Consider the following 14,848-nt stretch of genomic DNA (forward strand, 5'->3'; position numbering starts at 1 on the left):
CCCGCCCCCCATGCCGGCCGCTCCGCACCACCCCCTCCAAGGCCTGGCAGAGCCACCAAACCTGGTTCTGAGGCGGCTCCTGCCTGTCAGCGGCAGTGGGAGCTGAGGACTGTGGCTGTGCAAGTGACCAGCTCGCTGGTCCCGAAAGGCTGGGCGAGACACTGTGTCACCGCTGTGGTCGGCTCTGGATGGCCTTGTGGAGACCCCACTCAGCAGTCAGGGGCTAACGGGTGAGGGTCCCAAGACAGCACTTGGTGGGTGGGGCCTGTGTGACCTTTCCACACTGGATGTGGATCCCCCTGACACCCGGCCCTGGAGGGAGGGGACAGGTGGGGGCCAGGCGCGCAGTGGGTGCATCCCGAGACCCTGGCGGCAGCACCTGGGCCCCCAACCCCAGCCCTCCGCCAAGCTGCCCTAGGAAGCTGGAATTCAATTACGCGGACAGGCAGAGCCTCCATGACACAGGAGGTTAGAAATTAATGTTAACACCGTTTCTGGTTAAGACTTTTGTGTTGATAAATAATTCATGAGGCAGTTAGCGCTTTGAGCCTGACAACACGAGAATCTATTAATACGGGCGCTCCGGAAAGGTCAGTGCGAGGCTGCAGCCGCCTCTCCCTCGCTTCCTGACACAGCTCATTACTGTTCCGGCAAGGCTGTGGGTGCTAATGCGCAGGGGCTCCTGTCTGCAGGCCTGCCACGGAGAGGGAGATGTGAGGCCCGGTCCTGCTTGGCCTCGCCTGAGGGGTCCTCCGTCGGCAGAGGTCGGGGCTGCCCCATGGGGCCGGGTGGGAGGAGGCACAGGGCCCCCAGCCAGCATCCTCAGCACCCCGTGTCCACTCTGTGATGCTTGCCCAGCACCGCACCCTGAGGTGAGGCCTGGCTGCTGCCACCAGCCACAAGCATTGAACAAGTAGGTGTGTGCATATCAGACGGCGCAGAACCACCAGCATGCAGGTGGCGGGGAGGCCCCTGGAGCAGGCTCCTGGGCCACCTGGGAGGAAGGGCGGCGGGGACAGACGGACAGGTCGCGGAGTTGCAGTGAGGCTGGCATGGTGGGCGAGGGTGAGCAGCAGGCTTGGGGGCTGCTCCCAGGGCCCAGTCAGATGGGGTGGCCCGGCTGTGTGGGAAAGACACCTGGCTGATGTCCATGCTCCCCTTCCCCTCTCTGGGTCCAGAACCCATGGGCCTCTTGACCTGCTGACAGAATTAAAGCAAAGGAACGCAGCTCCCTAGCGAGAGGTCTCCAGGAGTAGGGGGCCACCTGAGGGGGAGGACTCATATCAGCCCCTATGCCCCAGCAAGGGGACATGTCTCTCACAGTCACCGCTAAGCAGATGAGTGTGGGCAGGAGATCCTGGCAACGCAGACCAGGGCCATGTCCCCAGCTTGCCTGTGAAGACAGGAGCTCGTGGTGAGGGGGCGACCAGCCTGGCTGCGCCCTAACATGCTGACGGTGCAGCCGGGAGACTTCATGTCAGTCCTGTGTTGTCCAAACAGAGTTAGGTTCCAGGCTGGGTAACTGTCCTGGGACACTGCTTGCCGGCCGTCACCTTACAGCCACCTGACACCTCTGTCCAGACCACTTCCTGGGCAGCACAGGGAGAAAGTGATTCAGACGTCGGCGGTCAGCCGAAGCCCCTCATTCTCTCGCTCATGGACTCCTTCACACACTCATTCATTTAGTCACTGGCTCATTCTCTCATTCATTCACTCATTCATACATTCCTTCATTTAGTCACTTGTTCATTCATTCACTTGTTTCCTCACTTGTTCTCATTCATTCATTCACTGATTTGCTTACTCATTCATCATTCATTCATTCACTTGTTTACTCATTTATTCACATTCACTCATAAGATTACTCATTCACTCATTCATTTACTCATTTCATTCATTTAGTCACTGATTCACTCATTCATTGATTTTCATTCATTCATTTGCTCATTCATTTGTTCATTTACTCATTTGCTCACTCATTCACTCACTCGACATTTGTGACTATGTATTCGGCACTGTCTCGGGGTCTGTGTGTACTGAAGGACGAAGTCCTTATTTGCAAGGAACTTTGATTTTAACGTAACCAGACTCATGATAAATAAATTAGCAACTAATTGAAGAAGATAAACTCAGGTAGCAGTCCACGCAGTGAATAACTAAATGAACATGTGTAAGTGATGTTGGCTGGTGGCAGGGTGGGGACACCCCTACAGAGGACTCAGGGGGCCCCACAGGGAGGATCACTGAGTGGAAAGATCACTGGGCAGGAGGATCCCCGGTGAGGGAGGATCACTGGGCCGGAGGATCCCTGGAGGGGAGGATCACTGGGTGGGAAGATCTCTGAGTGGGAGGATCACTGGGTGGGAAGATCACTGGGCAGGAGGATCCCCAGTGGGGGAGGATCACTGGGCAGGAGGATCCCCGGGGGGGGGGAGGATCACTGGGCGGGAGGATCCCCAGAGGGGAGGATCACTGGGCAGGAAGATCTCTGAGTGGGAGAATCACTGGGCAGGAGGGTCCCTGGGGGGAGGATCACTGGGTGGAGTGCGTGTGGACATGAGAGGAGCAGGCCAGAGGCCGGAGACCAAGCAGGGATGTTGGCTGAGGACTTAGAATTTCGTTCTGTGTTGTCTGAAGGAGGAGTTAAGGGGGTGGCTTTTCTCCCCACTGGGGTGCAGCCCCCCTCCCTAGACACCCACCTATACAGGGTCATTTGCAGGGGCTGACCCCTCCTAAACCTGGCACTGCCTGACTCGAGGCCGGAGCCCATGGGGCATGGGCAGCTACGTGCAGGGCCCACGGAGACTGCTCCCAGGTAGGTCGGAAAGTGGCCAAGGAGATGCTGGGGGCAGCACTGGCCCACCACCCCCACCGCCCCGCGGGGCCCCAGGCGAGCAAAAGAGGTGTCCACTCTGGGGGAGGGTTGGAGCTGAGCCTGAGGGCTAGGCTGGAGCCCCTGATGGCAGGGCATAGTGCAGGGAGCACATGGGTGGTAGGGAGTTCCAGCCCACCCGTCCCAGCAGCTCCAGCTGCTTGCAGCCCAATGGGCCTCTCACCACAGCCTCGTAAAGGCAGTCAGCGCAGGCTATTAGGCTGTAGTAACTTAATTGCTTGTTAATTGGGTAATTAGTACTTTGTTTTGCTTTAAAGCCCAAACACTCATAAAAAGTGAATTAGCTGAGTAAACAAGAATGGCGTTCTCAGGACCCACCGCCCGTTACTGTGCGCAGTTAATCCTCCCGGGACTGCCAGCTGGGGGTCCTCAGGGTGCTGCCTCACCCCCGTCTTGGCGGGCAGACAGGTGCCCACTCCAGGGGGTGGTCACTCTCCTGGTGGGAACATGACCAGGGTCCCATGCACGGCCATCTCCGTGGGGGTCTCTGTCTCTGAGCCAGGGTGGGCCCCGAGTGTGTGTCCTCGCCGCCTTGCAGCTCGCCCAGCGGCTGCGGGTCTGGCCTGTGGTTTTGGTTCTTTTATTGCCGATAGTACCAGGCTCCTCATCAGCAGCACAGTCTGGGGGCTGAGAAGGCAGGGCCAGGCCTTCCCCTCCCCACAGGTGCATGCAAGGCCTCCATGGACAGGTATGTGGCTGGTGCCCATAGCAGGGGCAGGTGCACTCACCCAGGTCACCCTCAGTGCAGCCACCTCTTGGCCTCAAGGCTCTGGGAGCTGGAGGAGGCAGAGCAGAGGTGGGCGGTCTCAGCACCTCCCTCAGGAGCATCCCAGGCCGCAAGCCCCTCTGTCCTCATCACTGATCTGGCCTACCCTTCTCCGCCTGCACGGGGCAGCTGGACCAGGCAGCACCACCTGCCGGGCAGGAGCTGAGATGAGACGTTTGATGGGAGCACAGAATATCGGCGGCAAGGTCTCCCGCTCATGCATTTTTCATGCCTTTGTCTGAGAGATGGGAGACAGCCGGCCCTCCTCTTAGCTCCACTGTGAAGGGATAATTAACGTTCACACTGAGAGGAGAAAAAGGCAGGTTTCTGGTGCTGCTTAATGGCTGGGCTGATCCGTGTCTCCCAGCCCAGGCAGAGACGCCTGAGTTCCGGTGGCCGTGGGGAGGCCTGCGTGATGCAGGGGAGGAGGGTCGCTGGTTGGGTGAGGGGGTTCATGCCCCATCCCCACAGGGCACAGGGCTTCAGATGCTGCCAAGGTCTAGGCTGGTGACGTGAGGGTAGGGGGCTGGAGTGGATGACGATGGTAATGATGATGACGCTGCTGAAGAAAATGGTGATGGTGATTAAGATGGTGGGTGAGGAAGACAATGGCAATGGTGGTAGTGATGAGAATTACGAAGATGATGGTGATGAAGATGATGAGAGTGATGGTGGTGGTGATGTTGGTAAGGATGGCAATGTTGACGGTGATGCTGCTGCTGATGGTGGTGCTGATGAGGATGATGATGGTGCCAGCGATGATGATGGTGGTGCTGATGAGGATGATGATGGTGCCAACGATGATGATGGTGGTGATAATGAGGGTGATGGTGATGAAGGTGATAATGATAGTGACGATGATGGTGGTGGCATAAGAGTGATGATGGTGATGGTGGTAGTGGTGGTGGTGGTGGTCGTCATGGTAGTCATAATTATGGCGATGTGGTGATGGTGGTGATTGTGGTGGTGATGATGATTTTAATGACCTTGCTGACAATGGTGCAGATGACAATGACAGTAATGATAGCTAATATTTATTGAGCCTTACTGCAGCCAGGTTCCATTCCAGTCGCTGTACACATGTTGACTCACACAATCCTAAAATCAGCCCTAAAGTGGAGGTGCTGCTTTCTTCTCTATAGATGAGGAGACTGGGGCTCAGGGAGGTCAAGTCGCTTGCCTAGGTCACCCTGAGACCTGGCTCAGAGTCTGTACTTTTCAAACCCCACGATCCTACTTCCCAGCATGAGAAGAGGCTCCCGGCCCCTGGCCAGGGTGATTGGGGTGCTGAGAACTGCACTGCGACACGCCTCTCCAGGGGGAGCTGCTGCCCAGCACCAGCCCCTGCCCATTCTCAGTAGAGATGGGTGGAAATAGGCGTTTATGAGAACTGTCTAGATGTTTCAATGTTAGCATCTAATTTCAAAACAATTGGGCCAAACTGGGTCCAGCTGGGTCCCTGCTGCTCAGGCCACTGCTGTCGGGATGAGGGTCAGGGAAGGCATGGTCGGAGCCTCAGGGTGGTCAGGGACCCCACCATGTGTGTCACAGAGGAAGAAACGGAGGCTCCGGGAACTGACGATGGGACTTGGCCCACAGCTCTCCCATCCTGAAGGCGGGGTGGAGTGGTTGGGCTTCCAATGAGGAGCCCTGGGCCCAGCGCTGCCCCACCCTCCTGCTGTGCAGCCCTGAGCCCATGGGGGTACTTGTGCTGGTGCCCCTACTCTGGGAAGCACCCAGGCAGGAGCCACGGGTCAGGGCAGGGACCTCATCGCTGTGTCTCTGGCGGCCCCCAGACATGGTGTTTCCCAAGACCCCCAGTGCTGCCGTGCACGCAGGGCCTCGACCCCCGATCCCAGGAAGGGCCAGTGGGAGGACCAGCACAGGAGAGGTGTTATCCACACGGTGACTGGGCTCAGGCCTGGCTGAGCACAGTGGGCCCGGAGGCTATGTACCTCCCGGCGCGTCCCTGGGCCCAGGACGTCCCTTGAAGGCCATCCATTCAGGCAGAGGCTAAGGACAGACGTGTTTGCCCTTCTCCCCTAATTCACGGTCACGCTCAATCCGGCCCCGTCGAAGTTAGACATTAATCTGCAGGACTTAATGACGGGGTGCCTTGATGCCTGCCTGCCCGCCTGCGCTGCGCTGCGTGGTTAATTATAGGGCCGTGCCTCCTCTGGGCTCTTGCTGGCGGCCCCTCACGGCTCCCGTGTGGGGGTAAATCCACCGCCCACTGCCCTCCTCAGGCGATGGATGCCAGCCTAGAGCATGGGGTGGTTGTAGATGGGCCTGAGGTCCTGGGTCTCTCCGAGACAGGGCTGGGGGGGACGGGGGTCTCAGGCACAGCTGAGAGCAGGAGGGCAGCACACACCATTCCCCGCCGTGCCCTGAAAGCCTCCTGGGAATTTCCAGCTCATGGCTGTGCAGCGCTAATTAAGTGGAAAGAGCCGATCAGGTCCTGCAGCACTGGGCCCAGCTATTTCTGTGCCAGCTGCTCCCGCAGAGGGGACCCCTGGTTGACCCCCAGGGCCTCTGCCAGGCTGACCCCTGGGCCAGACCACCGGGCCCCTCCCTGCTCTCATGCCCCCTCGTCCTAAATGCCAGTCACACCCCCACTGCCCGTCTTCACGCCCGGTCGTGGCTTCCCGTCACCCTGAGTTTCCGTCCAAGGTCACAGTGGAGATGAGATGCCACATGTTCTGGTGTGTTCTGGCTCCACAGCTCTCCATCCTCACCCCTCCCACTCTCCCCCGTCACCTTCCTTCTATGCCCCGGACACAGAAGGCTGCTCCCTGCGGCCTCCACCCTGCGACCCGCCCAGCCTGCTCCTCCTGACCCTGCACAAAGCCCCTCCCCTCCCAGCCCACCGTCACGCTCGTCCTCCCTGCACCCACTACCGTCTGCAGCAGCCTCACTGACCCTGTGCCTGTGGTCTGCACCCTCCCCTTCCTGCTGCCCCGTCTTTGTCTTTGTTCCCTCCTGTCTCACTGAGGGGCCCGGGCCCTGCCCTTGGACGCCCACCTGGAACTGAAGACCACGCGTGGTTTCTCTCTGCACCCAGTGCCCATGGGGCACGGCCCACGAGGTGCCAGTTTCCCAGAGCAGGCCCTGCCACGAGGCTGTGAGGGTGGGCGGCCCTCTGATGGAGCTTTCCCCGGCACACCTTGGCGGGTGTTAAGTGTTCCCAGGAGGCTGCTGGCGTCTGCCTCAGTGCCCTGAATCTTTCCAGTGTGGTCATCAGCCCTCCTGGGCCATTGCTGGCACCGCCAGGCTTCAGCCACCATGAGATTCCCCTCGAGCCGGGTCCCTGGGAGGCCGACTCTGTGTCTGATCGTGAAGACCCAGAACAGGGGCCCCCTAGGAAGGGGCTGACCCGAGTGTGCAGTGGGGGAGGCCGTGTCTGTTCACCTGTCCCTTCCTGCCGTATGGGGAAGCCGCCACGTGGAGGTCTCAGGCCTGGCCCTGTCGGGTGTGGCCAAAGGCTTGGGGGTCCTGGCCGAGGCATTCCCACCACCCCGCAGGCCCAGGCTGCTGATACCTGTCACAGAATCGAAGCTGTGCGCTACCGCTGCAGTTTTCACACATCTCCGTGAACTTTGTCCCTGAAAACATTACAGCCTGCAATTTGGGGGCACGGAGGAAGGCCGTATAATTTGATTACCTTTGCTAATCAAATGGAGTACAACATAGAAAACCAGCAATGCGTGCGTCTGACGGGGCTGTTGTCCTCTCTGCATGGTGGAGAGGCTTCTTCTCAGCAGTGTAATTCATGTGACATGAACGTATCGTAATTGCTGTTGCTAGGGAGGGATTATTTTTATTCTTTTAGGGGAAATTGCCGTGATTTCTAGAGCGGTCTGTTCTTTTTAAAGCTCTGCCTACTGAAAATGGAAAACGACGATTTGTTTTCCCGATTCTAACAATCTTTCATTAGCCAGCTGAGCTGGCAGCACTCCGGGCACAGAGACACAGAGTCAGAGCGCTGGGCTGGACCAGAGGTCGAGTCTGCAGGGCTGCCGATCCCAGGCACGCGCCTCCCTGCGGGTCCACCTTGAGTGCCCGCCCTGACTCCAGGGCATCCCAAACCCCCCCGTTGGGGCCCCTCCTCTGAGCTTAGCTTTTCCGCCATGCAGGGCCAGGGGCCTCTGCTCAGTTTTGGGCCCAGGAGAAGGAACCTGAGCTGGGGTCGGCCACCCGACCTGGTCCTTCTGCCCTTGGTCTTCCCAGGTTCTTGGTCCGGGCCACACACCCATGACCCCACCCAGGCTAGGCTACAGGGTAGGGTGGCTCCCCCACTCACTGTGGGGCCTCCCCCGCCCTGGCGTGGGGGTGGGGCTGCTCCATGTTACTCTGGGGATGGGGCATCTCCGGGCTGACCCTGGGGTCGGGGCTCGAGGATGACCGCAGGTGAGGGGCCTCCATGTCTCACTCTGGGACCCCATGTTTGCTCTGTGGTGGGGCTGGGGTCAGGCAAGGCCCCCCGAGGCTGCATGACCCCCTCCTGGGCAGGTGGGGGTGTCCTGCCCACACCTGAGGCCACGTCTGCCTGTTTGAGAGGCAGGGACCCTTCCCCTTGTCACTCTGTGGACATCCAGTGTACCCACTCTGGGGCCTCAGCCAAGGTCAGACCCCAGGAAAGGGGCTCTGGGCTGACCTGGGCTGCGTCCTCCTCCCAGGCCCACAGGACGCCCTTCCACCTCATGTCCATTCCCCTGACGTCGGGACCCCACGCTGTTCCCAGACGACCCCCAGGCTGGGAGACCCTGCGAGCCCGTGGGGTGGGTGGTGTGGCAGGCGGCGGCGCTGACTGTCTCTCTCCCCCCCCCAGTGTGACAGCGAGAGCGACCTGGACGACAAGGTAAGCCTCTCCTCCGAGACCCTCACCGCCCCGCCCTGGTCCTGCTAACCTGCACCAGTGTGGGGCGGACCTGGACTGTGGGGTCTTCCGGACCTTCGTTCCCCATGCTGGGCTGGGGGAAGGACCTGCTCGGTCTGTCCATTGGGATGGGGCTGTGGGCGGCTGGCCCCCTGACCCTGACTGTGGCTGGGTGTGAACGTGTGACGTTAAGCCCACCTTGGCTGCAGCCCCCCCAGGGTTTCCCTTCTCCAGAGCCATTTGGGTCCTGGCAGAGTCCACCCCTGTGGCTGGTTGGCTTGACCCCTCGGGTGCGGGTAGGGGAGAGAGTAAAGCTGCAGGATCTCCCCCAGCACTGTTCACGGAGCGCCTGCTGAGTGCTGGGCGGTATAGGTGTGGGGACACTGGGGGTGGTGGTGGTTGAGGGGGAAGACAAGCCCCACTGCACACAGCTCACCACCTGTGTCCACCATCGACGTTACGGACGTGGTGGGCAGGTTGGGCGGCAGGCGGGAACCGTCCTGTCTGGGACCTCCTGCTGTGCTGTCCCCAGGGCTCTCTGGGTGCTCGAGGCCTGAGGTGCAGATGGAGGACTGGAGGGGCTGGGCCCTGAGTGGTGGTGGGGGGGGCATGCACGGGCCTAGGGGAGTGCTGGGGCCTGGAAGGGCCTGACGGGGCTGTGCGTGAGTGCCCATCATATCCCAGGTCTGGACATGGGAGGTGCTGGACAGTGAGGGCACCTTCGAGAAGGAGCTTGAGCTGCCATGAGTACGGAGCCCCAGAGGCCCGGCAGAGGCTGGCAGCCCCTCGGCATGGGTGGGGGACCCGGCCTCCCCTGGGGGCTCTGCAGGCCTCTGCAGAGCAGCCCCTTTCTAAGCCTCAACCAGCCCCCACCCTGACGGACTGAAGGGTCTTCAGGATGGACGGGAGCCATCGTCCATCCTGATCTCGTTAATGAAATTAGATCAGGTGCACCTGGGGAAGCCGCAGTGCACGGGCTTCACCTCCTTTAATTTAAAGCCAATTTGCCAGGAGAGTGTCTCTGAAGCCCCGGGCTGCTCCGAGGGGGTGGGGGCTCGGGAGCAGTGCCAGGGCTGCTGGCCACTCCCCACCCGTGGAGCCCGGCCCTGCAGAGGACACAGGGCCTCATCCCTGCTCTGCAGCTCCTACAGCTTACCCACCGGCCCGGGGCCTCCCGGCTCCACACCTCCCTGGTGTGGTGGGCACAGAGGGGCTGGCATAGAGGTGACATGGGCCGTGCCCCCAAGAGCACCTTCCTGGGAGTCTTTGTAGGAGGCCTGGTGCCTGGAGTCCCCATGGGCCTGCTGTTCTCTCAGCCAGGGCCACCCGTTATAGGGTGTGGGCTACACCTAGCACGGGGTGCCCTCCATGGGGTGCTTGCATGGGGTGTCCTACACAGGGTGCTCCACACAGGGGTGCCCCACACTGGGGTGCATGCAGAGGTGCCTGCATGGGGGTGCATGCATGGGGGTACACACATGGGTAACTGAGGCCAGCTGTTGACCTAGGGCTGCCCAGAGGTGCTGTTTTCCAACTGTCGGCCTAGAGGTTTTTGGGCCCAGCTGACCTCTGCTGGCCAACTTGGACCCGGCATCTGAGAGGCCTGAGTGTGGGCAGCTGCATGGGGGCAGGGGTGGTGACCTCATCCAGAGGGGGCAGCCCCGGGCATGAGAACCCGGGCAGGTGGTGGTGATGCACGTGCAGTGACCACAGAGTGCTGGGCCTGCACGCGTCTCTGCATGAGCCTCAGCACCCGGGTCCACGAGAGAGGGTCCTCAGGGCCGTCAGGCACACACTGCACACGCACACATGCTCACACACAAGAGAGGGTCCTCAGGGCCGTCAGGCTCACACTGCGTGCACACACACACACACACACATGCTCACACACGAGAGAGGGTCCTCAGGGCCGTCAGGCACACACTGCACACACACACAAACACACACACACATATGCTCACACACGAGAGAGGGTCCTCGGCCATCAGGCACACACTACACACACACACACATGCACAGTCACACATGCACACACAGGAGAGGGTCCTCAGGGCCATCAGGTGCACACTGCACACACACAGGCTTGCACACACTCCCAAACACACCCTCACACACACACACACACGCATGCTCACACATGCATACTCATGCATACAGCAGAGAGGATCCTCAGGGCCGTCAGGCACACACTGTGTGTGCGCGCACACACACACACGCTTACACATGAGAGAGGATCCTCACGGCTGTGAGGCACACACTATGCACGCACACACACACACACATGCTCACACACGAGAGAGGATCCTCAGGGCCGTCAGGCACACACTGTGCACACACACACACACACACACACACATGCTCACACACGAGAGAGGATCTTCAGGGCCGTCAGGCACACACTGTGCACACACACACAGGCTCGCACACACACACACACCCTTACTTGCATTCATGCACTCACATAGGTGCACACACACACTCGTGCTGACACACGCACACACCCTGCCTCCTGAGACACAGGGCGGCCCCTCCACCGTGAGAGCCCCAGGTAGCTCATCATTTCTGCCTCAGGAAGCCGCACTGAAGACACATTAGCCGTCAGGAACTAGCTTGTCACAGGGAGACGAGCCTTCTTGCTGGAACCACCAGGGACACCCAGAGAGGAGCTCCGTGCTAGAGTCATGCATATCAGGGGGCAGTGCACAGAGCAGGTCCATTTAGAACAGGCCAGAATTCCACAGAAATGGTACTTCTGGTAAACACATTTTAATGAATGTATTTAAATTAATACGACTTGGGTGACACTAAATATGTGTTCTAATTCTTTTCTAAATGTGTGGTTAGAACCGTATCTCGACACTGGAAACTAAACGTTCTGGAAGCAGGTTTGCATCTCACGGTGAGGCGGAGCAGTCAGCCCCTGGGCTCGGGCCCCATATGGGGGCCGCCCGCTGCCGCCTTCCAGCCCATGCACTCAGCCACTTTCCAGAGCCCCGGAACCGTCCCCTCACTGGTGAAGTAGACATAGGGTGGCCTGCGGGCAGGTGGGCCATGGGCACTGGGGGCTTGGAGCACGGCGGGGCACCAGGAGGGGACTTCCTGCTGTTGTGTTAGATTTAGCAGATTAGGTCACGGTAGCCAGTGTGTGCAGTTCCTAGAAGCGGGTCAGTGCCGCTGGCATGGTTTTTGCTGAGGGTCATGCTGTTCCCAGCAAAGCAGGATGAACAGAGGTGCATTAGTTCCCGGGTGGAGAATGGCAGTATTTACGCCCTCACCGTCTGGAGGCCACAAGTCCTAAACCAAGGTGTCTGCAGGGCTGGCTCCCTGGGGGCTCTGAGAGGAATATGCCCCAGGCCTCTCTCCCGGTTGCTGGTGCCAGCCGGCGGTCTGTGGCGTTCCAGGGCTTGTGTGCGCGCCACTCCGTCTGTGGTCCGTCATCACGTGCCGTTCTCCCTGTGTCCGTCTCCACATCTCCTCTTGGGTGTTCACGTGGCCTTTTTAAGAGGACCTTCATTGGTTTAGGGCCCACCCTGGTCCAGCGTGACCTCATGCTGAGATCCTTAGCCAATGTCATCAGAGACCCTGTTTCCAGACCAGGTCGCAGTCCCAGGCTGCGGGTGGACGTGTGTCTCGGGGGTCTCCGTTCTATCACTACGCAAGCGGCCGCATCCCGGCCGCATCCCTCTCCTCTCAGCCACCTGGGGTGTGGGCGGGGGTGGGTGGGAGCCTCTAGAGTCAGGCCCTGTCAGTTCTCCTCCCCCTCAGGCTCCCAGCCCCTCTAGGTCAGACCCCGCCAATCTGGGGCTTTCCAGGGGGTTGTCTTCCGTTTCATGAAATCCCATGGTTTTGCACGGTCTGCAGTTTCCCCAGTGCCTGATTCGCATCAAATTTTCGTTTTCTGGTACGATAATGAGGCGCGAGTGGAAGTGCCTGCAGGACGTCTGGAAGGTCCCGTTGCCGGCGTGATCCGTTTGTGAGTGAGCTCTGTCCGGCTCTTGTTTCTCTCCAGCGTTGCCGGGGAGGCTGCTGCCGATGCACACGCACCCCCTTGCCACGTCCCCGCCTTCTCTCCCACTCTGGCCCAGCGGCTCTTCTGGCTCAGGAGCCCAGGCACGTGAGGGGTCCTGGCTCCATCCCGTGGAGAGGCCACACCCCAGCGGGGCGGTAGCCTGCAGAGCAGGTGGCAGGGGACTGCCCGAGGCCTCCCCCTGCACTTGGCGTCCTAGCATGTGTGACTGTCACGTGGCCTGGGGACACCCAGGGACTGCACGGGGCAGGGGCGCCCAGGGCAGGGGGACTCCGTTCTGGGGCATCCCCAGGTGGCAGCGAGGCTGGCATCTGCTCCCCGTGCCCAAGGACAGTGTGGGTGGTCACGAGGCCTTACCTCTCCCACCTTAATGATGACAGATGCAGTTATAATATCAGCTGTGAACCGTAAGCTTTGGGTAAATACGTCTCTGAAAACCACCACTGAGCCCCTAAACAGATTGCACATATTCGGTTTCGAAGCCTGGTGCTTAATATTCTCTCCTCCCCCGCGGGCACCCTCGTCTCTCCTGATGATCTATTCCCACTCCATTTCCTTCTAGATTTCTAACCTCATTAAATCTCTCATATCACAGCTACTTCCCGTCCTAAACAAAATTAAAGACAGGCTGGCCCCAGGTTTTTCAATTCTAATTTCACTCCCAAACCAGAGGGGCAATGGGGCTCAGAGGGGCGTCTTTTTACGCCCACCAGGATCCAGCCTGTAGGGCCTGAGTGCCGAGGGGCAGCTCGGGAACTGGGTCCGACATGGAAACAGCGCTTACGATAGATGATCCACTTTCTCCCTGAGGACCTCACCTCTGGCTTGGGGTGTGGGTAGGAGGGCCCGGGAGGCCTCAGGGCAAGGCCACACCGAGGGCCAGGCCCTCAGACCAGGTCTCACTCCCCCTGAGATGTTAAAATCCCAGCTGCTCCTTCCAGTCCCCGGTGCCTTTGTCCGGCAGCTGCCTCTCAGTCCTCAGTCCTGCCTCCCCACCCCCATTGCCTCTCTGCCCATCACTCACCTGCAGGAGGGGATTCCGAGGATCAAGAAGCTCAGCAGAGCCAGGCGCCTGGAGCAGGCCCAGCACAGACCCTGGACTCCTGTGGGGTGGGAACGGGGACAAGTGTCCCTCTGGGGTCACCAGGCATCTGAGCTCCCTCTGGGCCCCGTGAGTTACTGTGTGGGACGGACGCCAGGGCTGGCTGACGTGATGGTCACAGAGTCCTCGCACAGCGCTTGGCACACAGTCGGCGCTGCCCAAGGCCTGCTGTTTTACGGGAGGAGACAGCAGGACTTCGATGTGTTGTTAAGATAATGTTTTTACTGGCGAAGGAGGTAATAACAGAACAAAAAGGCGGAGAGTGGTCCCCAGCCTGCCCCGAGTCCTCCCCGGACCTTGCTGCCCTGATTTCCTCCTGTATCCTTGGAGCATGTGTTTGGGTACAGTGAGCCACCTCTGGGAGAGGAACAGGTGTGCCAGCGTGTCCATCCTGAGCATACTGGGGCTGCCCCCCCCCCCCCGCCCACCAGCTTCAGTGGCCTGGAGTGGCTGCACTGCAATGACCTGTCAGCCTGGGCTCTCACAGTGGAGTCCCGGGAGCCCCATCAGAGCTGGCCTCCTGGTGACCGCAGCCTACAGTGGGGACTCTTGTCCAAGGCCACACCCCTCCCCACCCCACACCCCAGTACCCCTCTACCCTGCTGCCTGTCAGGGATGTACCCAGGACACCCTGGGCTCCGCATATGGCCCCGCACCACTGTGGGGCACTGGGCCTTCTCTCGGCCTAATTCGGATTCTGCTTCCTCCCTCTGACTCCCAGGCGCTTCCTCTCCACACCTGGCGTGGAAGCGGAGCAGACCCTGACTGGGCCCAGGAACTGTGTGATAGCCCCATGCTTGCCCGCTGTGCATGCGTTTCAAAGGCAGTGGGGCCCAGGGAGGGGAGGCTTGCAGCCTCGTCTCACGGTCCTGGACCCGGACAGATGTGGGGTTCCAGCCGTTTCTTTGGTACCTGCTCCCCGACTGAGGCAGCGACCTCGCCGCCTTATGACTCAGTTTCTACTCTGCACAGTGGGGGTGGAAACTGCGAATAACTGATTGTTGTGAGGACTGAGTGGGTCGGACCTTACGGCTGTCGTCCCAGCCGCCCCGCGCCCTGACGCGGCTGGCCCTGGTCCGCGGCGACCCTCGAACCCGTCCCCAGCCCGCGGGGCAGATCCGTGCCTCCGGGCTGGATTAGTCGGGTCTGTCTGCGCCCCTCCCCTGTCCCGCCCCGCCCCGCCC

At 60.3% G+C, this 14,848-nt stretch overlaps 1 protein-coding gene across 1 annotated transcript in view; it reads left to right on the forward strand.

Annotated features, from left to right (window-relative positions):
- Positions 1-14,848, forward strand: part of FBRSL1 (fibrosin like 1) — a 70,023-nt gene that overhangs the window by 38,356 nt on the left and 16,819 nt on the right. Inside the window, exon 6 of the mRNA XM_023739306.1 lies at positions 8,488-8,517. Coding sequence (XP_023595074.1) covers positions 8,488-8,517 — 30 coding nt within the window. The remainder of the gene's footprint in view (positions 1-8,487; positions 8,518-14,848) is intronic.

Source organism: Trichechus manatus, unplaced genomic scaffold (genome assembly GCF_000243295.1).
Source record: "Trichechus manatus latirostris isolate Lorelei unplaced genomic scaffold, TriManLat1.0 scaffold00131, whole genome shotgun sequence".
Taxonomy (NCBI): domain Eukaryota; kingdom Metazoa; phylum Chordata; class Mammalia; order Sirenia; family Trichechidae; genus Trichechus; species Trichechus manatus.